This window comes from Heptranchias perlo, chromosome 32 (assembly GCF_035084215.1).
Source record: "Heptranchias perlo isolate sHepPer1 chromosome 32, sHepPer1.hap1, whole genome shotgun sequence".
Taxonomy (NCBI): Eukaryota; Metazoa; Chordata; class Chondrichthyes; order Hexanchiformes; family Hexanchidae; genus Heptranchias; species Heptranchias perlo.
Genome location: NC_090356.1, coordinates 22,155,308 through 22,179,729, shown reverse-complemented (window position 1 = coordinate 22,179,729; position 24,422 = coordinate 22,155,308). Strand labels below are relative to the sequence as shown.

The following is a 24,422-nucleotide window of genomic DNA, read 5'->3' as shown; positions in this document are numbered from 1 at the left end:
TATCTACCCCTGTGAACACGCCAGCCTGGACCCTGGTTGAGTCTAATTCAGGTGACCACATTGGTTTCTTCAGTGCTGTTTGTGCTCAATCTCTGGCCAGAAACTTCAGTCATCCAATGCAGAGATTTTTAATGCATCACTGTCATATGATTCCATCCTCATCCTCACTCTCATTGTTGCCATCAGCACTAACCTTGGGCGAAGATTCCTTCTGTGCGCCATGTGTAATTAAATAATAAACCTATTTATAAAGAATATGATTTTGTTACACGTGGGACTGTGATTATTTTTAAAGGGAAAAGATTCAATAAAGAGGCTAAGATTAATTAGCTGCTGTCCCAGCGAATGCTAGCAAGAGGAAGGGAAAATACCTATTACAACAGTTCAGTTTGAAAAGATGAGTCTGTTTTCGATTCCCAGTCTGTCCTGAGTTAGCTGATCTCAACCAGGGAGACAATTGGAATGCTACAAATGGCCTCAGTGTCCCTGGGTTTGGGAGCAGGGAAATGAGCCACGGTCCATGCCCCCCGTCGCTATCCTGTGATCCCTATTGGAAAGAGTGAACGTTGGGTGAGAACAGGTTCGGGCTTGGCTCTGATACCATCCACAGTCAAACAGCCTGCTCACGTTCACTTTCTAATCTTGCACATGAAATGTGGCTAACTGGGTGATGTGCCCAAGAGATGCTGGTGCCCGTGTGACTGTAAACCAACACGAGCAATCACTTGCCACAGAGAAATGATAGGGGGGAAAAAAAGAACAACTCGTTTTGATAAGACTAAGTTTTGGTCGGTTTTTTAAAAAGTCTTAAAAGGAGAAATGCCTGCACCAAAAGGGTGAGAAATCCAGTGACCCTCATTCTCTTTTACTTCTCTCCCTCTACCGGTTGTTTCAGTGTTTTTCTCTCCGGATCTCCTGGTGTATTCGCTGTCAGATGGTGCTCCTGTCAGTGAATCAGTGACTCATCAGCGCCTCTATAAACCACACACAGCGGCGAATGGAAGCAGCCTGTGGGGCTGATTGACGCGGTGGTCGGTCCAACCCTGTGCTGCCTACCACGCCCCCGGGGGGGCTCTGTGCCCGATCAGGGATCCGAGCGGGGCTCGGCTCGGCTCTTCGCATTCTCCTGCTCACCCAGCCTAGGCGCAACATCCCACGGATACAAGCCTTCGACACCGCACCGGGATTCGCAGCGCTACCTCCTGCCTCTCCAACCCAACCAGAGCGCGCTTGGACCCGGCTAGAGCTTCACCGAACCTCCGCTAAACCCACATCACATCCCTCGACCGTGGAAGGCTTGTGTTATTTCACCAGAAATCACTTATAACCACACTCAAACAGCACTTAAAGGCGATCTCTCCGTCCGTATATATTTATATATATATTGGCGACATTCTTGATTATAACTTTTAAGAAATTGAGTGGATCTTTTTTGGGCGAAGATTTTTTTTTTAAAAACCTGTAACAAACAGCCTGGAAAACTAAAAAGACTTGTTGCACTTTATGTGATTTTTATGGGGGAAAAAATCTGAAACACTTAAAAAATCATCTGCAATTAAGGGAACAGATATTTTTGCCTGGATTTTAGGTTGCTGAACTTCGTGATGACTCCGGTCTGCTTCCTGCGTTCGCTTCTCGTCCTGATCTTGGCTCTGTTTTCGGCAAATGCTAGTAACTGGCTGTAAGTGTTATTATTATTAAGACTTATTACATTTATATTATTGTTGCAACAAAAAAAAGGTTTTAATTCTCTCATCTATAGGCGGGATGGTGCAACATGCAGAATGCATGGGGGGTGGGGGAGTCAAGTTTCGTTCTCTTCCAAAAAAAGATCATATTTTGTTTCCCTGTTGTCTTTTGGTGATTTTCAAAAAATTCAGACATTCAGATTCATCTGGAAGAGTGTTCTCTAACCCTTGACTCTCACTCTGTTATCATTCAGGCTCTGAAAGTTTCCCAATAAAACAATATCACCCTTTTTAAATAGCAAACGTATTTGGCAATTTAAAATGATCCTTGTTCTACAATAATATAGTGAAGTTACATTTATATTTATAAGATTTGAAAGTTTTTTTAAAAATTACTCACATCACTCAGCCTATAATAAATGCCCCTCGGGGTGGTGGGTGTCATTTTTATTTATTTATTTCAATCCATTAATTTTTGATTAGTTAGGTGTGGTGATCTGTGAGAGTGAGAGAAAAAAATAGACTTGTACAGACCTGTTCTAGACTTCAGTAGATACGTGCTTTCAATTAATCCTCATTTTTCATTCATACTGTGAGTGAAGGTACCGGCAGATGACAGGCGTGTTGTTTAAATTGTGGGTTTCCCCCGAGGCTGCTTTATTCCAATAATTTTATTTTTAAGAAGGAAACGAGTCAAAATATGTCAGTCGTGAATAAAATGTTGATATAATAGAATAATAATAGCTTGATGGTACCTGGGATATAGCCTCTCCCTATATTGTAGTGATGTCCAGTGTTTGAATTGTCAGTATTTAGACATAGACACAGACATTTCTCCAATATAGACCCGTAATAACAAAAAATTGCTTATAACCAGACCCATGTATAACAGGGATGGTTGTAAGGGGTGGATTTAGAATTGTTTTTAAAAATTGCTTCCATCAAGAATTCGCGCGTATTTAAATTATCAGCATGTGGCAATAAAAAAAAAGCAAGGTAATTCCAAGGGAGTGTGATGCTGGCTCTACACAATTAGCATTTCGTGTGATTTATAGAGCGACGGAATTAAATACAGTTGTTCTGTCCTTCTCTGTTGTTGGGGAAACATATATATTTCCTCCTGTATTCCGCGAGAGAGAAAACATGAGAACGAGTGAAACATAGATAGTGTGAGAGAGGTGGACCTGTCTATTTCCCATGTCTGATTAAAGAAGGTATTTGTTTTCCAAACGATACTGGGCAAAACCGAGGAGGGGGAGCTGTTTGGGGGAGTTGAAGGTCAGTTTTGCACAACAGCAGTCTCGTTTACAGTCACAGTGCTGACTGTGAACCGCCCAAACAACAGATACCTCGCCAGTCTGATTTGTATTTACTATGGGCGATCCTACCCAAAAGAGGGAGGCAGGGCAGCCTCTTCTGCGATCAAGTTATTCGAGGGTTGGGGGGGATGGGGGAGGGAGGTTAAAGGGTTAAATAAATGTGTACCAACCTGCAGAAAGAAATATCCAGATACCCTTAACCCTTTAATTACAAAAGGCGATTTTTTTTTTTGAACAAAGAATTGTGTTAATTTCCAATAACGTTTAGAATGTGAGAAATCTGTGAGACCCGGAGTGTCCTGGTTTACAGGAATCTGCATTGTTACCATTACCAAAACTATACTGACTGACCTGGCAGGCTTCATGCTGGTATATGGAGAGAGAACTCATTAACCTCCAGGCAAGTGGAGGGTGTCCATAATTCACCCCAGGTCCTTTCTCCAATGTGAAACTTAGTAGGATAATTCCCCATAAACTACAAATACACAGCGAGGATGAGATGATTTTACATCTTTCTTAGTTAAATAGTTTTCCCCGTTATTTTTTAATTTTCGGGCTTAATAATTTCCCTCTTTTCTGTAGATTATTTTAAGAATTTGTTTTCAAATGTAGATATTTATTGGCGGATCAACTGGAATCTTAGGATTTATTCAGTAACATATCCTAATGTAGAAAAAACTCCTCAAACCGATAAAATGACATGTTTTAGAACTGAGCGAAATATGTACGATACATAACACAATATTCGACTTACACAATTCCCACAATCCAATTTCTGGTATTTTTTTCCACAAGAATTCAAATAGTAAATAATTATTCTCCCCCCCAAAATTAAAACATAATTATCCCTACACCCCCTTCCCCAAACACACACAAAATCTTGAGTGCTTCCGTTTTAAATACCCTGAAGGGAAAAGGTGCAGGGCTGAACCTTTTTTTTTAAACTGCTCATCACCGAGATAAAGTACCCCTCTTATCAAAAAAAAATAATCTGCCAGTAAAATATTACAAATATTATTGGAAAATATGTGTAGAAGAGCAGAGTTTGCCGTGTAGCTGATTGTCGAATCCTTGGGGGCACCTGTTTGATGTGTCTTCACTCTATGGTTCCTTCTTTTAACAGTTGTCACGAGTTTATCTAAAGCTCGCTCAGATTCTCTAACTCAAATTTTACTGAAGGAGCGAATTTGGAAAGATGGAATTTACAAACAACTTTCGTTCGCATTTTTTTTGCTTAGAATCTCCGTCGTGTGTTGACTTCTGTGATTACAAACATTTGAGTGTAAAATGCTAAACATTAAGAAAGTCGAGAAAACAGATAGCTGAGACATTTTTGGCACTGGCCCAGAGAATGTCTTTTGGGTTCTGAAGCTATGATATCTGGCTGTACTGTAATAGATCTTCTGTTTTACACTGAGGTGGATCCCCCGTTTTGAAATGTGACGGATCCGCTTTGCCAGGCATATATCTATCATTGTAATTTGGGGATTTAATGCACAAACAGGAATGATAATCCAAGGATTGAACACACAAGACACTGTGGTGGAACCCCATGTTATTTTAAACTGCTACATCCCCTATTGTTTATAATGCGGATCCCTGCTTTATATATTTGCTCCTGCTAACCCGTTGCCTTCTGTTTGTTTTAACAGGTATCTTGCCAAGCTGTCGTCGATCGCCAGTATTCAGGATGAGGAAACGTGCGAGAGGTTGAAGGGATTGATAAACCGACAGATCCAGATCTGCAAGCGGAATGTAGAGGTGATGGACTCAGTGCGGAGAGGAGCGGAGCTGGCGATAGAAGAATGTCAGCATCAGTTCAGAAACCGCCGATGGAACTGCTCCACTGTCGACACACTGCCTGTATTCGGCAAAGTGGTCACACAAGGTACACAGAGACCGAGGCCAATAATCCCGGGTTACAGCACACAAGGTACATAGATCAGAGACAACAAATCCAGGATATGAACCAGGAACAGTGTAAGAATCAATGACAAGACACAATTAAAACAGTGACAGAAGAGGCTAAATTAAGTTGCAGAGTTTGACAGTACTGGGTTCAATAAACAATTGGATGTCTTTCTGGAGCGAGAGATTGAGAAATGTGGTGAGAAGTAGGGGAGATAGAGTTGACCTATGAAAAGGGGACAGACTTGCTGTCCTTAATGATCTTGTCCTGTTTCTAAAAATTCTTTTATTGTCATGTAATCCAGGAATGTAGTCGGAGAATTGGGGGATAGCTATCACAGGATGAAAAGCACACAAGATAGAGATAAGAAAGAAAATAACTTGCATTTATAAGAGTTAGTAATTCCCACACAAGGAAACAAGGTTATTGATATTAAAACTGGGCATACATCATTGTGATCTTGGGATCTAATATACACAGATCAGGAATAATAATCCAAGAATTGAACAGATAAGACACTGAGACTATGAGTAATGATTGCCCATAAATGAAAGACATTGATGCATATACTAAGAAAATGGTTGTACATACACATCTGTGACAGCAATCCCGGGATAGGACAGATGGAGTATTTGGAAACTTTGTGCCCCTCTATCTCCGGAAATTAATTATTGGAAAACCAATAAAGGATAAACCGCAATTAAAGATTTCTTATCGCTCTCTATTTTATCAACACTCCCTTGGCTTTCTTCTCTTGTTGTTCATTAACTGCAAATATGTTGTCCTCGTCACTGTGTTGAAATCATGATTCATTACACGATCTCCTACGTTAACTCATTCTTTCCCAAGACTTCAAAACCGTGGAACTCTTTACCTCCCTCAGTCTTCCCTTCCTCCCATAATCTACAGGGTTTGAAGCCCAAGCTTGGAATCACTGTTCCTTGAAGTAATTTGCCTTCTCCCTTACTCTTTTCAACCTTGGTGGTGTTTTGTGAAACCGAGAGTAAATTTATTGTTTTTATAATAAACTAGGAAGTGTAGATCAGTGATAACAATCGCGAGATAAAATGTCAATCTGAACTAGCAATGTCAGACAAGGACTGTAATCCAGAGATACATGATATACAGATGCGGAGTAGAAATGACAGTAATACCGGGAAGGATTACGTAATGATCATAATCTCAGGATAACACCAATTTAGGAGCTTCCCTAATGGCTCAGTGAGTTTATCCAGTGAGTAGTTGAGCCTTACAGATGAGGAAGGTCCAAGGTTTGATCCTAAGTCTCAGCCAGCACCCATCGGTTAAGGGGGAAACAGTTGGCCACAGTTCACTCCTCATGACTATCCAGCAACCCCTGCTGTGCACTGGGACATTAAGTGAGGGCAGGATTGGGCTTGGAAGTAATGGCCTTTGTGGTCAAAGTGCCTGCTGATTGTTAGAGTTCACATATCAATAATGGCCAACATGGAAATATCAGAGGGCTTCCGGGCCTAAAGAGTCAACAAATTAAGGAGAGGAGGGGAGAAGACTGTTGACAGAAAAATAATTAAGATCACTGATTATGGCACAGATCCTAACACTATTATATAGCAGCAGTAAAAATGTCAACAAGTGTCAGTAATTCAAGAAATTGGACAGAAATCTTGGGCGGAATGTTCAACTTTGGCGGAGGTGTAAAACAGGCGAGAGTGGATTGGCCGCCTATTGTTTACCGCGCATGATTTTCATTTCTATTGAAATCAATGGAAAGGGAAATTGACAGGGTGTATAACGGGTGGCCAATCCACTACTGCCTGTTTTACCACCCTCCCCCTATCACCACCCCCCCCGCCCAACCCCCTGCCGAACTTGGAAGTTCCTCCCCCGTCTTTCTATTTGAAATCCTGACCCATTTGCTGTGCATTTCCAGCATCTTCTGTTTTTATTTCAGATTTCTCGGTTTTTCTTTTTGTTCATGGTAATTCAAGCGTGGGCAAGTTAAGTGCATAGGATTAATGCAGTTGAAACATACAAATGAAGGGAATAGTACGAGAGATAATACACACAGAGCAGACAGCAATCCCAGTGGTGTCACACATCGATCAGCAATACCATGTCAGGACATCTATGGCAATCACAAAACAGTCACGTACAGAGCAAGATAGTAATCCCAGGGCAGTCAAACACAGCAGTGAAAATAATCTTGGGACAACCACAAAAAAAACCACTCAATTACGAAGACTGCCTACTTTCACCTCCGTAACATCACCTGTTTCTGCCTCTGCCTCATCTTATCTGTAGCTGAAACCCTCATCCATCCTTTTGTTACCTCCAGACTCGACCATTCCAATGCTCTCCTGGCCGGCCCCCTATCGCCAACCCTCCATAAACTTGAGCTCATCCAAAACTCTGCCACCCGTATTCGAATTTGCACGGAGTCCCGTTCACCCATCACACTTGTACTCGCTGACCAAATTGGCTCCCAGTCCACGAATGCTTCAATTTTAAAATTCTCATCCTCGTATTCAAATCCCTCCATGGTCTAGCCTCTCCCTATCTCTGTAACCTTCTCCAGCTGACAACCCTCCAAGAACTCTGCGCTCCTCCAATTCCAGCCTTGTGCATCCCCCACTTCTTTTGTCCCACCATTGGCAGCCATGCCTACAACCGCCTAGGCCCTAATCTCTGGAATTCCTTTTCTACACCTCCCTTTGTTTCCACACTCTCTCCTCCTTTAAGACCCTCCTTAAAACTTACCTCTTTGATGAAGCTTTTAGTCACCTATCCTAATATCTCCTTCTTTGGCTCCTGTGAAGCGCCTTGGGACGTTTTCCTACGTTAAAGGCGCTATATAAATGCAAGTTGTTGTTGTCACATACAGGGCAGTGACAGCAATGTCAGGACAGTCGCACATAGAGCAGTCATTTTGTGACAGGGCTGCATAATATAGGTCAGACATTGATTATGTGAGATTATGACACTGGGACCAGGGAAAGAGTTCAAGATCAGTTATAAGTAAAAGAAGGATTACATCCAGAATTAAATTGATAGCAACAAAAGGAAAGACATCATAGATTTACCAAGCTAGTGCAGGTAAATCAGGGACAGATGTCCAGTAAGACATTTAAAGGATTCCAAGTAAATTAGAACATAAAACAATGCCTTGGTTGTGAGTACTTGGGATCTGGAGGAAATTGTATAAATCAAAAGAGATGGTTGGGAAAGTAAAACTTATTGGAGTAACACTACAATTGGATTTACAATAGAATCCTGGGTGTTGTGGAGGCTAACCAGATCAGCAGATAGATAAATATATGGCTATCTAATACATGTAAGTAAACAAACATATATATATATTTGCCATTAGATCATGGAAATCATGCATGGAATACATTTAAAAAACTTAACATTGAATTCTTGGGACTGCAAGAGGTTATTTTACATCAAATTCAAGGCTAGCAAAGGGCCCAACTGAGCAGAAATGTGCGGAATCGGCCCCAGGGATGATGCTACCTATGCCCCCCTCCCCACACACACACATCACGCACAATTTTAAATATGAACATTAAAATTTCACTGGCAGCAATTTGTATTTGTGACCCCTTTTTCAGATTTTTATTTACATCAAAGTATTATAGGCAAGTTAGATTCCAGTTTCTGCATTGATGCAACACAGTTTTTATATAGCACAACTTATCTGTGATTTGAAGTCCCAATATCAGGGTAATTTGACTTTTGACAAGCAGTGTGAGACCATCTCAAGGAGATAATTTCACAACATCTAGACTTTACACGACCTGCAGTATAACTGCAACCAGTGCAAACCCATTTAGAGTTTAAAATAATCCAGTTAGTCCGCTGAACCATCTTTGCATTTTTAATACTGGTATAATTTGTAATGTAGGACAGTCTGTCCTTTACTAACACAAAACATTTCGTCAACTTCAGATCCTGGTGGGCAGAGCTCTGCTCATTTATTTAAGTGCATGTGCAGAACTTCACTTTGCCAGTACTGTCCACTCTCACAGCTCAACTGGCATCCAACCCTGTTATATAAAGGCACACATTAGTTCAAGATCCCTTCACCTAATAACTCATTGTAAAAACACTGACTGGTGTGCAACTGAGCCATAAAGACCAGAAAGGTCCTAGGTTCCATCCACAGTGTTTGATCTCAGCTGGGGCAGAAGTAGAGCTGCGTTTTTACTTTGGGGACTCAAACTGATGTGAGGTGACCTCTAGGCAATTAATGAACCCCAAAACCACTTTGCATCGATGCAAAAGTATTATTTAAATCCAGCCTTGAAGTGTTCCACTTGACCTTGGCATAAATGGGCAAGGAAAGGGAAAACTCATTACTGATCATTATCCAGTGGCTCCTAATGGAACTGTATGGGCATGAATGTGGATTGGGCTCAGCTGTGATGTCCCAATGATCAAATGGCCTACCGACATTACTGTTATTTTAATACAGGCTGGTGTTAAAATAATACTAGTCGGAAAATCTAGGCTTCATAGAAGTCTAAGCTCACATGAAGAATGGCCACTCGGATGAGGTACCAGACAATACTCGTGCAACTGTATCAAATACTAAGCAGGGCAGAAATTGGAGAGGGGGGAGGGGGGCAGTCGGAGCTCCAATTTATAGAGCGCAATCCGGAGCTAACCCTGGACTGAATTCGAATTAAGTGACCAAGGGGGTTTGAGAGACCATTGCTGCGGGTTAAAACTGAATAAAGTCTGGGATCAGAACGGGTAAAACAAACCCAGAAATGGCCTAAACATTAATTTATTGAGTGGTATTAAACAGGACTTGACACTCTTTTAGCACTTTAAGCTCTGAAGACAAGAGCCAAACGATCCCTTTACCTGTTTCCTTCCTTGCCCTTGCCAATTTTGATCGGTTAAATTGCAACCTCTGTAAAGGACCTAACAGTCAGTGTAATGGAGCTTTTTAATGGGACTGTGCTGTGTCGCTGGTGAATAACAAACAGTGAGATAGCAGCAGATGTTGGAAGCGGGAGATGTGTTGATGCGAGTGGGATTCCGTGGATTAGAGCGACCTCCACTGTCACTGCTTAACCCTGCAAGATCAGGTTTGACGGACGAAGCATCAGGAATGACATCTCAGTTCACATCGCTATCCCAGCGTGTTTTCGGGGACTTCCCTTTTTCCCGATGAGGTTAAATAGTTTTACATTATTTCAAATCGCGAATTTAGCTCAGGCTCAGGTTTTTAAAAACAATCTTGATACAAATACAGGGACAGGAGCAGCTCGTTCAGCCCCTGTACTCGGCGATTTGGCTCATTTGTAACCGAATTGTGTCCATCAGTTACATATAATTAATGACGCCCTGTTGGAGGTTGATAGATTTTGTACAACTGTCATGTAATCTATCAATACTGAACACTAATCACATATTTTCACGAATTCCTATGAAATGTAACTTCGATTGCCATTAATGTTTTATACGTGATACCAATACATTTGGGGTTTTCTGTACGTTTAATTTTCCCAGTATTAAAAAAAACAGAATATGAATCACCTCTTCTCCCCAATGTTCTCCCCTCTTCTGAACCCTCTGTTATGAGTGTGGTTCCACAGTGCCAAGTATCCTCTGCTCCCTCCTGCAAATTGCATTCTAACTATGTCAGTTTTGACAAGTATCAACAGGTTGTTTGACCATGGAGACATCACAGAGACAACACCCAAATTTGTCATTATGAAACATGGACACACATGCATTTTACAGCAATGGGTCACTAGGACCATAGGAACAGGAGTAGGCCATTCAGCGCCAGGAGCCTGCTCCGTCATTTAATTAGATCATGGCTAACGTATCAGCTGTGGCTCAGTTGGTAGCACTTTCGTTTCTGAGTCAGAAGGTCATGGGTTCAAGTTCCACTCCAGGGACTTGAGCACAAATGCTAGGCTGGCACTTCAGTGCAGTACTGAGGGAGTGCTGCGCTGTCGGAGATGCTGTCTTTCCGCATGTTAAACCAAAGCCCTGTCTGCTCTCATGGACGTAAAAGATCCCATGGCACTATTTTGAAGAAAATCAGGGGAGTTCTCCTCGGTGTCCTGGCCAATATTTACCCCTCAACCAACACCTCAAAACAGATTATCTGGTCATTATCACGTTGCTTGTTATCACGGGGCCTTGTGTGAAAATTGGCTGCCGTGTTTCCTACAGTGACTACACTTCAAAAGTACTTCATTGGCTGTGAAGCACTTTGGAACATCCTGATGTGACCATGCTATATCAATGCAAGTCTTTCTTTTTATTATGGCTGATCTGTACCTCAACTCCATTTACCTGCCTTAGCTTCATATCCCTTGATACCCTTGCCTAATAAAAAAAAAGCTGAGATCAATCTTAATCCCTATTCCTAAACTGAACACCGACCAGGTATCCAACCCAGGACCTTCCTGGTCTGCATTATTCAATACCACACTCGGAACAGCTCATATATCAATGAATCATAGAATCATACAGCTCAGAAGGAGGCCATTTGGTCCATCATGCCTATGCCGGCTCTTTCAAAGAGCTATCCAATTAGTCCCATTCTCCTGCAAATTTTGATTGAAGAATGACCACTTAAGCAAGGTAATAAAGGGCTGCCAGCGCCAATGAAACTGTATTCCCATAGTCAGTAACTTCAGTAGAGGAAGAGAGACATGAGGAGAAAATTGGAGAAACAATATTGGTGGCAGGGGAATCAATTGCTCATTTCAATGTAAGGGAAAATTGCATCATATTCCTATAATACATCATTATTATTAATAGCATTAGTGTATAAGTGCCTGCTGTCTGGTACAATGCTTATTGAGAGGAAATAGTTTTATTTGTAAATGAAGAGTTTGTTAATGTGGTAAGAATCCACTCTAGCATAGATTGAGTGAGGCTGGGGGCCACTTTTTATAAGAGTGAAATTCCCTCTTGAAGCAAATAATACTGTTGTGTGTTAACAGATACTTAATTAAAATGGAGCAATCCAATTGACACTGCCAATTGGCGCTAATTCCTGTTAGACAGTCTCAATTCTTAGAACACAATTTTAATATGAAACACTGTTAAAGGGGCCCCACATTATGGAAGTCTAAGCCACCTACATGAAACTCCCCAACAGCTTGGAGGTTAAAAACTCTGCCCTACAAATCAAGAATGTCCTAGTCTGTATTGAGTAAGCTGACCTCAGCTCTGATGGTGGTACGACTGCTACAATTGGCTTCAGCACCCCTGAGTTAGGGAGGGGGAAATCAACCAGGATTCACACTCCTCATCACTTTTCATTGGGTCCTATTATAAAATGTATATGTGGATATCGGATGAGGGCTGGGCTGGACTCAGCCCTGATGCCCACATGATTTATACTCTACCAACAGTCATTTTCCAGGATCACTCATGAAGATTGGTCACCTGGGAGAAGTGCCACCGGGCAGAAGATGCTCTATTAACCCCACCCCAGCAAGCCTTAGCACCTTTCGGTGAGAAGGGGAGGAAATATGAGGATTAAAATAAATCTATTTGCAATGCTTAGAGCAAAAACACACAGTCTTAAATTTGGTAATAGGAAACCTCAATTCCACTTTAGTAAAATTACTGTTCTCCATACCAGCATGGGACTGCCTCATTCTCAGTAATCATCTCATGGCTAAATCAGCTTCATAGAAACATAGAAAATAGGAGCAAGAATAGGCCATTTGGCCCTTCGGGCCTGCTCCGCCATTCAAAATGATCATGGCTGATCGTCTAACTCAGTACCCTGTTCCCATTTTTTTCCCCATATCCCTTGATCCCTTTAGCATTAAGAAATATATCTATCTCCTTCTTGAATACATCTAATGACTTGGCCTCCACTGCCTTCTGTGGTAGAGAATTCCACAGGTTCACCATCCTCTGAGTGAAGAAATTCCTCCTCATCTCGGTTCTAAATGGCATACCCCGTATCCTGAGACTGTGACCCCTGGTTCTGGACTCCCCAGCCATCGGGAACATCCTCCCTGCATCTTGTCTGTCTAGTCCTGTTAGAATTTTATATGTTTCGATGAGATCACCTCTCATTCTTCTAAACTCTAGTGAATATAGGTCTAGTCGACCCAATCTTTCCTCATACGTCAGTCCTGCCATCCCAGGAATCAGTCTGGTAAACCTTCGTTGCACTCCCTCCAAGGCAAGGACATCCTTCCTCAGATAAGGAGACCAAAACTACACACAATACTCCAGATGTGGTCTCACCAAAGCCCCGTACAACTGCAGTAAGACAGCCCTGCTCCTGTTCACATTCCTACCCACATTCCTACCCACCAGCCATTAAAGTAACATGATCGAAAACAGTATGATCTTTATTGGCCCATTAGTTCATGCTCAGTCAGAGAAAGTAGTTGGCTTTATTTTAGGGGTTAATTATGCTACATGTAATGGCCTCAGACCAGTTGGAGAGGGGTGGTCCAGCAAATCTGAGTTGCTGTCAGCCCCTGAATTGTGTTTTCTGTCCAGCATTAGTATAAATTTGTGCATGCATGCACCGGCCAATTAGGCTTTAATGTTAAGAGCAAGCCAAAGACTGCGTAGAAACTGAAGTTTCAAGAGGACTACCTGGGAGCTATTAAAATGGGTCTGAAGTTATACCACACCATTCGTAAAATTCCAGCGGTTTCAGACTGTTTCCTGGTGGCGGTCTTACATCTCTGCCTTTAATGTAGTCTACAATCTTACCACCAATCTGACTCCCAAATTATGGTTCCAAGTTTTGTGTCGATATGCACCCATTTTGCCTCAATATAGAAAAAGCCCATTGGAGTGGAGGAAAAATCAGAAATGATTTTCAACATAACTGTAGCAGGCATAGCTCCCAGGTGGTCCTTTCAGAAATGTCAGTTTCCATGCACCTATCAGCTTGCTCCTAACATTGAAATCTAACTAGCTGACACGCACAAGCACAGGGCTACATCTGTGCTGAGCAGACAGCAACATAGAAGCTGACAGTATAACTTGGGTCTGCCTAGCTTGTTCTGCTCTATACAGGTATTGTTACATCCCAGTTGGTCAGTGATGTGGTTGAGTAACCATTCCCATTTCTATAAATACAGGAACAAGAGAAGCAGCTTTTGTGTATGCAATCTCATCTGCTGGAGTGGCCTTTGCAGTTACTCGTGCCTGCAGCAGTGGAGAGCTGGAAAAGTGTGGTTGTGATCGCACAGTCCATGGAGTGAGCCCTGATGGTAAGTCTAAAAATGTTGCTCCATCAGGGGGCTGGATGTTGCAGTGAGTTAGCCATTGGCCTTTCTCCTCTGAGAACTGTGTTCAAAACTCACCCAGAGTAATGGGCAGAAAGTGTCTTTTGCCTATACAGGTCCTACATGAAACAAGTTTGCCAGTCCAGTTCCTGGTGTGCAGCGCAAATTACCTATAATTGGGCATTAACTGTCAATCTGACTGAGAGAGGCCACAGAATGGCTGGTGTGAAAAATGAAAAAAAATCACACAAATGAAGTAGGTCCTTTCCTGAGATTAGGGTGGGGCTCATTGTTGACGTAGAGTATGCTGCATCTAACCATATTATACTTGATCTGGGAGTGCTTGATGCTGATACCAGGTGCCTCAGAGGGAAAGTGTTCCATCTTCGAGTACTAACATTCATCGTGGATGAACACAAAAAATCACATTTAATGTACTTCATCGTCAACTACATATTAGACCTTAAAATAGAGGGAGACCACTTCGGGTAAAGTAAGAACTTCATTAATGGCCAGTGGTCATCTTCGAAGACCCTGTTCTCCCCCTTTCTAATCCCATGTTCCCTGAAATGAAGTCTTTCTTCTATTATAACTCTCCATCTAGCAGCCTGGGTATTTATGGTGCATTCAGAACATCATTAAGGGCAGGAACAGTGCTGCCATATCCTATCCTTCTCCTCTTCTTAATCCCTACATGCTGGGACCATGCTCCAACCATGGTACATAAGGGGTTAAAGACCAGCTGCCCCCACAGAAGTCATGTATCAGCTTAACTTGAAACAACTGTTACAGATGTGAGTCAGTTTCTCTGTGCCTGTCTGAGGGAACGAACAAGCCATTTAATTCAAATACAAAAATCTTGTGGGATTTGTTGAAATGTGTGTTTGATTGGCAACTCTTTTGAATTTAACAATTAATTAAATCTGTGCGGTCCTGGTCAATTTTTTTAAAGGGATTTATTAACCTGTCTTGTTCAAATCGGGGGGTCTGCCTGAAGATTTCGAAGAAAGTTAGTCAGGCCAGATAGCTTCCATAGACGGTGAGAAAAAGAAAGGAATCACTATATAATAATAGTTTAGCGCAGCAGCGATAAACTATTTAATATTTTCTAGTTTTTGAGGAGTTAGCTGTGCTTAATAGCTACTGTAAAAATGTTGTTACTGCTACAATTTGTTGTCCTTTTAATGTTTAATAAATCTGTTTGTCAATTAAAGCCTAAGTCAAAGTCCACCTTCCAAAACAAGGAGGATCACATGAGATCGTATGATAAAACCTGTAGCTGAAATAAACTGTTTGTTTCCTGGGCACTCGACAAATTTACCTAGACATCTGGGCAAGTGAAAACATTCTTTCTAGGAAATAGGGAGCTAGGGGTCACCTGCAAGAATGGTCTAAAAGATGAAATCCTAAAATATCTAGAGTAAAAAAAGAGTAAAGTAACCCAAAAAAATGGAACAGTGGTTTCTGCTTTGCTGCAATGCTGGAGTTGGTGTGCAAACACAGAGTCTGAACAGTGATCTGACTCCCCATTGCATTAGAAACTGGAAAGTAAAACCATGTGGGGGTTTCAAAACTGAACTGAAGATCCCTAAGTGTAATGTAAATGTGGTCTCCATACTGACAGAAAACTCACGAGTGTCTCCATTTCAGTTTGTTGCACCCCAAGAACTATTAAACATATCATTGTGTCAATTTGAAATTGGTCAGTATAGTTGGGAGTCCAGTGTTTTACCATTACTACTATTGCAGTGGATTTCTGTGTAGGCCACTCTGCAAATATTGAAACACTCACAGGAACTTTGGGAGCAATTTTAACCCCCTTCTCCCAGCAGGAACAGTACAGGTGTGGGTTAAGATAGCAGGGGGAGGGGTATTCGCACCGTGTTCCCGCCCGCCACCAACTTAACGGACCTCAGATCGGTCACAGGAGGGCCGCCCACTCCAGGCAGGCAGAGGCCGACTTGTCAATCAAATGTCGCGGCCTGATGATGTCATCGGCGACACGTCATTTTTACTCACGGATTCCGGAGGCTCCAATAGGGTCAAACCCAACAGCTATACCTTGGCGGGAGTCAGTGGAGTAGCCAGAAGGTTAATTTTACTTTTCTGTGGAATCCTTGTGGAGCAGGAGTGTTCATCTGGGCCCCGCAAGGAATGCTAGGACCACACCTGCCCCGGCCTTAACTCTCCTTCCCAGCACTGATATCTGCTACCAAAACCTTTCCCTGGCACCAACTTCATGCCAGGGTCCATGCTCTTGGGTGCCCTGGCGTCCTTGGGCTCCCAACCCAATTTCTACTCTTGCCCGCCAGCCTTGATGTCACTCCCACCAGTTAGGGGAGGAAGATAGTGCTGCTTCATTTAAATGAGGCCCGGGAGTTAAAATGTCCCGGGCCTTAGGTTGAAGTCTCCATGGGGATTTATAGGAACATAGGAACATATGTGGTGCCAGAGAGTTGTTGCCTATAAAATCTATAGATAGAATAAGGTTAGATGCCAGGAAGTATCTCTTTTTGCAGAGAGTCATCAAACTCGGGAACAGATTTCCACAATAAGTGGTGAGTATGAGATAATTGCTGTCCTTTAAAAGGGAACTTGATGGGTTTCTTGAGAGAAGAGGGCATCGCCAGTGGTAGGGGATACATGGTTAGTTAGTTTAGATTGCGATCCAAAATGAGCAACAACAATTTTCTGAAGCTTTCTTGTTGCCTTAGTAAGTTTGCCTGAGAGTAATTTGCCAGCAATTTTTCTTAATTGGCTAGTCTTTTTTTCTATTTTTTTTCATCCCAAGAGACAACACTGTTGAAAGGATGGTGTATAAGGCTACAAAGTCTACTGGATAGGGTGAACTTGATGGGCCTGAAGCTGTTTTTTCACCTTTCTTTTCATACGTTCACATGTATTCCAAAAAATATCAATGCCTTCAGGAGGGGCAAATGGAGAAAACATTGAAAAAAAACTAATGTGCAGCTGTTAATTAACCTGTCAGGTTACCGTTTATGTGAAAAGGTACACTGTGATTCCTATATTTTGAATTTGGTTTAGTTCCCGACTTGGCCTAGGCTTGACTTGACCTTGAAAATATCTGGATTGTTCACTTCTGAATTAAACAGGTTTTTTGTTCTGATCATTAATATTTCTTCATTACTGTTGGGTTTAGGCTTCCAGTGGTCAGGCTGTTCAGATAACATTGCATATGGTGTTGCTTTTTCCCAATCTTTTGTGGATGTAAGGGAAAGAAGCAAAGGTGCCTCTTCCAGCAGGCCATTAATGAATCTGCATAACAACGAGGCAGGGAGGAAGGTACGTGGTTTATAATCCTGAAGCTCCAACTCTGAACTGTTCCCAATCTTAAACTTTACAATTTCAATTCAAATGTTAAAAATGCTTCTCTAGCTCTTTGTTCAACAGTTTGATTGTAGAGAAAAATAGGTTATATTAGGAGTGTTTACATATAGCTGATTACTGCTGACTGATGTTTTATCAATAGTTTTGACAAAATTTGCCAGCGTATGTGAACACAGCTGTCATAAGATCGCAAGATAAATATGGATGTGGAAGGACATTCAACCCACTTTAATTCATCAATCGAGAAAGACCCTAAAGTTCACCCTACCATTGCAAACTGTTTCTTAAATAGTTCCAGGGTTTTTGCCTCCATTACCCTACCTGGAAGTACATTCCAAGTGTTGATCACTCTTTGTGTGAAGAGCTTCCTAACATCAGTTCTAAATTTGCCCTTTGCTAGTTTAAGCCTGTGCCCCCCCCTTTAGTTTGAAGTAATTTTCTGGATCTGCCTTTTCCATGCTGCTTACTATCTGCTACATCTCAATGAAACCACTTTTCAATCGCCTCCTTTCACAGCTGAAAAGCTCAGGTTTCTCAAGTCTTTCCTCATAATTCAGTTCTCTGATACTAAGGCCCCGATTTTAATCCCTCCAGGCCTCATGAGGAAACTTGGGGCCTTCCTTGCCCCGGGTTTCCCGCCCCTCTCCCGGTCGCAATCGCCCCCTGCCCCCCCCCCCCCCCCCCCCCCACACCAGTTACCTGACTGCCAGGGACTATTCCCACGGGATTTTGGTTGCAGGTTCCCGTTCCTACCCCTCCGGCCAGGTAGTGCATCTGGCCGGATTCAGGCATGAATCTTATAAAATGTATGGAAATGAGGTCTGACCGTTAAAATCGGCCTGGCCTCGACGTCTTCGTTGTTTCCGAGTGCAACCCCCGCTTCGGGGTTCGCATGCACCATTCCTGCTTCCCCCCCGCCTTATTAAAAGCAGGGCCTAAGGGTCAGCCTGTGGCTCTTAAATGAACTGACTCTAGTGCTTGAATGTCCCCCTAGTATCTCGGTGACCATAACTGGACACATTACTGTATTGGTCACAGCACTGTACAGTTTGAGCATTACTTGTATTCTGCTGTTTGGCTGTATAGTTCAACATTCATTGTGCTTTGTTGATTGCTGCCCTACAATGATTGGACATGTTGAGTGTTGAGTCTATTTCCTGAATTGCCTATTCAGCATCAACCAGCCCTCCCAATCATTGATGTAAATTAGAAATAGTAAGGTCCCAATTCTGATCCTTGGGACATTCCACTCTGCCGTCATCTTGCAAGGGCCTCCATCTTGTTATCAAATATTACTGATGTTTTGGCATCATGTGTCATTGACCATCTTTGATCTTCATAAGATGGCACCATAGTTTTGTCGAGCATTAATCATAGTGGACTTTATAACCAAACCAATGAAATGTAGGAATCAGTTCAACCTTAGTCTTATTCCCAGTTTGTCTCCAAACCATAAGAAATGTCGCTGGCCTTTCATGGAACTGCATTGTGTACAAAGGTGGCATAAATCAATTATGTTACCCCAAAGAAAACAGTGAGTTTCATTGCACTATCACGGTGATCAGCACCTTTAACATTTTATCAACCAACTATCCCATTGAACTGTTTTTAATGGACCAACGTCGAAAGTTTGTAGAAACTTGTTAAAAGCATCTTTTATTCCACGTCCAATAGCACAGCGCTTGACTCCCAATTAGAAGGTCACACATTGAGCTTGCTTGGCTCAGTGACACTGCAGCCTAACACCCGAGTTTGAAGGCCCTATAGAAGCTTCGGAGTGATAAAAATAACTAAGACAGCTGATCCTACATAGACTAGACTGCAGTATCTCCTGACATATTACCCAGTACTTGTCAAGACCCCTCTTCTACTCACCCTCCCCTGTATATCTGTTACTCCCCCACCCCAAGTCTCTTTTTCTCTTCCTCAACCACATGTACTACTTCCCCTAACCTTGTTCTACTCTTACCCACCTATTACATTTGCTCCTTCACCCAAGCCTCTTTAACTCTTTCCCCTACCCTTCTCATTTATACCTACTACTCCTCCCTGACCTCTTTTACTCTTCCCATACCAACTGCCACAACTTTTTTCCCCAAGATAACTTCATTACTCTATCATGGTCTCCATCATCTCTGCTACCCTCTCAACTTGACACCAACATTTCTTCTGAAGCTACCTCCACTAATCCTCCTCACTCTGCTAGTCCCTCCCAAAGCTGCCTCCACTTTCCAAGTCTCTTCCCTCTTCAATTACGACAACATGGTTATGTAATTGGGCACAGCGACATTTTGCAACTGCAGTTAAAAAATTGTTATTTCTTATTTTAATTTCAATTTAAAAATCTAAGATTGAAAACACATTGTGAGCTGCAGCAGACAAGGTGTCTGCTATCGCATAAACGTTCCCCGACAGCAGGATGTTCCAGGAACTAAGCAGCACCAAAAGTTCCCCATCAAAGCATCACCACCCCTTCAAGGATGCAGCTGTTTCCAGACTCAGTCATAGTTGCACTATTAAAACAAACACTGTTCAAAACGTGACCCTCACCTTCTCAAATATAACTGTGACAGAGGAACAATGTGCGCTACACCAGATCAAGTATTAAAACAGTTTAGCATTGGCTATTTTCCACAATGTCTAACTGTGCATTCTTTTTTCAGGCCATTTTGAATAACATGAGGGTGGAATGTAAATGTCATGGGGTTTCTGGATCGTGTGAAGTGAAGACTTGCTGGAAAGCCATGCCTCCATTCAGGAAAGTAGGCAATGTGCTGAAGGAGAAATTTGATGGAGCCACAGAAGTCGAACAAAGGAAAGTCGGTTCCACGAAAGTCTTAGTGCCCAAGAACTCACAGTTCAAGCCTCACACGGATGAGGACCTCGTGTACCTCGACTCAAGCCCAGATTTCTGTGATCATGACATTAAGAACGGGGTCCTCGGAACCTCTGGGCGACAGTGCAATAAGACATCCAAGGCGATTGACGGTTGTGAGCTCATGTGTTGCGGACGTAGCTTCAACACGGAGGAGGTGGAGATCGTGGAGAGGTGCAGTTGTAAATTCCACTGGTGCTGTTTCGTCAAGTGCAAGCAGTGCCGCAAAGTGGTGGAGATGCACACGTGTCGGTGATGAGGCCTGTCCCAGGTCAGCCCAGGCAAACCCAGGTCAATGCCCGTCACTACGGGGGACTAGAACACTCCAGCGATTCCAAGAAGACAGATAGAGAGAAAACATTATTTAAAATGTCCCAAAGGATCCTTGTTTTATTATTTTTATTTATTGCTGACTAACAAAGATCTGGAGGTACTTCTCCATGGACTGTTACTGCTCCGGTTGAACTTACCTCTCTGTTACTGATGCTGCTTAAGTGGAACAAGGAGGCGGAAGATGGTCTGGTTTGACATTGGTATTGTTGCACAGGCCTATTCTGGTATTGATACCTCTTCAGTTGTACACTGCTCTCTTACAGACATATCTGGTCTAGAACTCATGTCAATACCTCTCCAATTCTCCATTAATTCCTGCTATTCTCCGATCATACAAAAGTTACCCTTACCTCCAGCTGCCAGCAGTCCCTTTCGATGATCATCCAGCCCAATCTGACTTGTGCTGCCACCTCTCCATCCATTCAACAGCCTTCTGATTGTCTATTGTTACATATTGACGCCTCTCACAGAGCTCCAGTGGTCTCCGGATAACTCAGTATATCAATACCTCCAAATCGCGTACATTCCAAACTCTGTGTCATTACAAGCTTTCACACAGCTCCCGACAGCTTGCAGTGACTGGCATATCATGACTTCCCCCCACAATACGTGTGCGCGTGTGTGTGATTTTTTTTTTGTAACAGAGAAGACAGCACTATACCGTCAATAAATAATTTAGATGGTACCAATTGTAACATAATGTATAGAGTCGATGAAACAGAAAAAGACCAAATACAGAGAAAAACCCTTTATGGGCTGAATATGCACGCTGGACAGACTAACAGAATGTATTATAACAGTGTTCTGAATATTTCAGTTACAAAGAGACTACGTCAAGATGAAATGAATCCTAGAAGATTCTATCTCAAATACTGCTTCTAGTACGATGTAATGCACAGTACAGTTTAGCCTGTACAATGATCCTAGTGTTCATGTATTGTTGACCATGTTATCTGGACAGAAATTTGTGCTACAGATGTTAAAGATCTAGAATCCTAACTCTGATCTTTCGCAGTTGTTCTTGTGCTGGAGTTACATTCTTTTTCTTTCTTTTGTATATACATGCACATCACTTCAGACCAGGCAGAAACTAACATCCAAAGGGACTGGGTGATGCAAGGAATTAGACATTGACCTGGGTTTAAATTCAGTCCAAGTTAACTGCTGACTGTAAAGGTCCTATGCCAAATGAGTTTGGGCACTCTCATCCCAGTTGTTAGTGAGCATGGGTCCACATTACAAAACTGCCCTCAACTGGCACAAGCTTGCATCAAATTGGCAATATCACTCAGAAAGACTGCAGGATGGCTGATTTGGAAATAGAAAAAAACCCTGGTGCAGAGGTTGTGGCTCAGCCTGATTGTTGGGCAGAGTAGGGAGTTTTGCTCTGCATCTGATGGCTATTACCTGACCTGGAAGTGCTTGATGCTGACACTCGATAATTCAAATGGAAAAGTGTTCCATCCCCTATCAATAACATCCCCAATCTTGAAGACTGTCCAGTGGGTGGGCCAGGCTAGTAAAAACACCAATGTGCTGACTTCAATGCTGCTATCTTGAACTGTGGTATTTTTTTTCAAGATTCCAGTGTGTTATTTTGTATAATATAGGCTGCTCTATAATGTTAATCGTATATTAGCTTGGCTCACATTGCCAATGTTTTTTGCAACGACAAAAGAACTGTTCCTTAGTTAGGTATAATTTTGTATGTGTACATTAAATGAACAGGCATCTTTTATTGAACAACAATGAACAAGAACAAGATGATCCAGGCAAATACAAAACACTGAGCATTGTAATAAAAAAAAGGATTCTTTTCACCAACTGTGGTTTAATACCAGTAGAAGTTGGATTCAGATTTAATGGCAGCACCTCTAGTGATTGGGATTGGACATGGGTACTGCTGTGGCAAATAATGTATGAGTTGGATAACTCCTGCCTCTTCTAAGGAAGTTGGGCTAGTTCTGTTTGGGAAAGAGAAAACTTTAAGGTGCCTTAGATGATGTTTTCACAGTTTTGAAGGAGACTGACAACTCACACACTGACTAACAAGTTAATGCTGCAAATTGTTCACGATAGCGAAAACCTCAAACCAGGGGGGATACAAATGAAAAATCAGGAAGGAAAGTCAATCAGAATTTTTTTTACTAAAAGGGTAATAAAGTTGCAGAATAAATTACCAGGGAAAGCCTTTGAAACAGGCAGTATAAATAGGTTTAAGAGGCAATTAGGTGCACTTGTGGCTTGTTGAAACTAATAGATTTTTCCTGTTCCTAAAAATTATTTTTGCCCCATCAATTTTCTCTTCTGCCTTCCCTCTCTCCTGAACGCATTGAGTCCTTAACAGGTTCAACTCCAACAGGTGCGAGGCAGTTCCTTGCCCAAGTATTCATGTGCCAGATGAATTTGTATGGAGCCTTCACATCAGAACAGCACCAATTGTACTTTCTACCTTATAGCCATGCTGTTGCTATGGCGGGTTGCTATGGGTTATTGTGGCCTTATGAGACGTGATATGGCACAGGTACATTACATAGTGCCACCTCGTTTTATAGAAAGCTTTTGCTGACATGATTCATAACACATTAAGCCTCTTTATTTTTGAATAGATCCCGTCTCCTATTCAAAGCTCATGAACGATACAGTTCAAACTGTGACAAGTTGCCAAATTCAGAAGGGAAAAAAGTTTCTATATTAAAAAAAGATTGTGCTGTGGTAGCTAATCTCAGCTGGCCGCTAAAATTGACCTCAATACAATGGGGAATAAAAAGGTAAACATCAGCCTGAGTTCCCGCTCCTGATTGCTATCCAGTTGACTGTATGTATATGACAGTCGGGTACGGACAGGATCAGGCTTGGCTGTGATGCCACCCGTGACTGAATCCCCCACCAATATCGCTGTCCAGGCTCACAAATAGAAAATGGTGACTGAAGCAAGGTACCAGAGAGCAGCTAGCACCCATGAAACTGTACCTCAACATGAGAGTCAGCACCTTCAGGAGAGGAGGGAAGGGGATTGAGAAAGAAAAGCGTTCTCACTCTGAGCCATGATTGTCATCCAATCTCAATTATTTGACAGCACATTTTGTTGTGTTTCTGGGAAGAATATTAAGGGAGGGGGGTGGGGAGAAAGGCAATGCCCCACCTCAGCAAGATGGAAGAGGTAGCTATCACAGTCCACTAACCCTGCAACAAGCCTGCCTTCAGTTGGCTGGTCATGCAGCAACTCCAATAGTGTTTGAACAAGGATTCATGACACAAACCAAATCCATACCATTTTCCTGACTAAAAGAGGGAGCTTAAAAGAGAGCAGCCCCAATTAGGAGGCTAAAGAGCAAACAGAGGGGAAAAGTAGTAGTAATAGTTCTCTTCTAGTAATAGAGCAATGAGACACTGGAAAAAAGTTCAAAATAGATTTGTATAGGAATGCCAGTGTAATCTAAATAATGTACAAATCCTAATATATTTGTTTAGACAGATTCTATGTGATTTTCAGTCTACGACATTCTTAATACAGAATTAATAAATGTGATGTTTGCACTCCCAAATGAAATCAGCCTTATTCAGATGCACCTATGTTGTATATATAAGGTATTACCAGCTCCTGGTATTATGAGGTCCCAGTGCCGAACAGAAACAAAGCACCTAATGCATTTATGTTTAACAAGCAAATATTTCATTATCAGGTATGTTACTTCCATGTATCATTCAAATAAAATTAGTATA

General features: G+C 42.1%; 1 protein-coding gene across 2 annotated transcripts; it reads left to right on the top strand.

Moving 5' to 3' along the window:
* Positions 1-1,095: 1,095 nt before the first annotated feature.
* On the top strand, positions 1,096-24,422 carry wnt4 (wingless-type MMTV integration site family, member 4). 2 transcript variants are annotated; one of them, XM_067970619.1, is made up of 5 exons: positions 1,096-1,681; positions 4,660-4,940; positions 13,994-14,125; positions 17,301-17,443; positions 20,152-24,422. In XM_067970619.1, exons 1-5 carry the CDS (start codon positions 1,605-1,607, stop codon positions 20,617-20,619), a joined length of 1,101 nt encoding a protein of 366 aa, XP_067826720.1. In that variant the 5' UTR covers positions 1,096-1,604; the 3' UTR covers positions 20,620-24,422. The 2 variants fall into 2 exon arrangements, with proteins under 2 accessions (XP_067826720.1, XP_067826721.1); XM_067970620.1 differs by having other exon boundaries at positions 1,098-1,681; positions 4,660-4,895.

Coding starts and splice junctions, on each gene's coding strand:
- wnt4 (XM_067970619.1), top strand. CDS start 1,605: ATGACTCCGGTCTGCTTCCTGCGTTCGCTTCTCGTCCTGATCTTGGCT. Junction 4,941..13,993: donor CCCGGGTTACAGCACACAAG/GTACATAGATCA, acceptor CTATAAATACAG/GAACAAGAGAAGCAGCTTTT. Junction 17,444..20,151: donor ACAACGAGGCAGGGAGGAAG/GTACGTGGTTTA, acceptor TTCTTTTTTCAG/GCCATTTTGAATAACATGAG.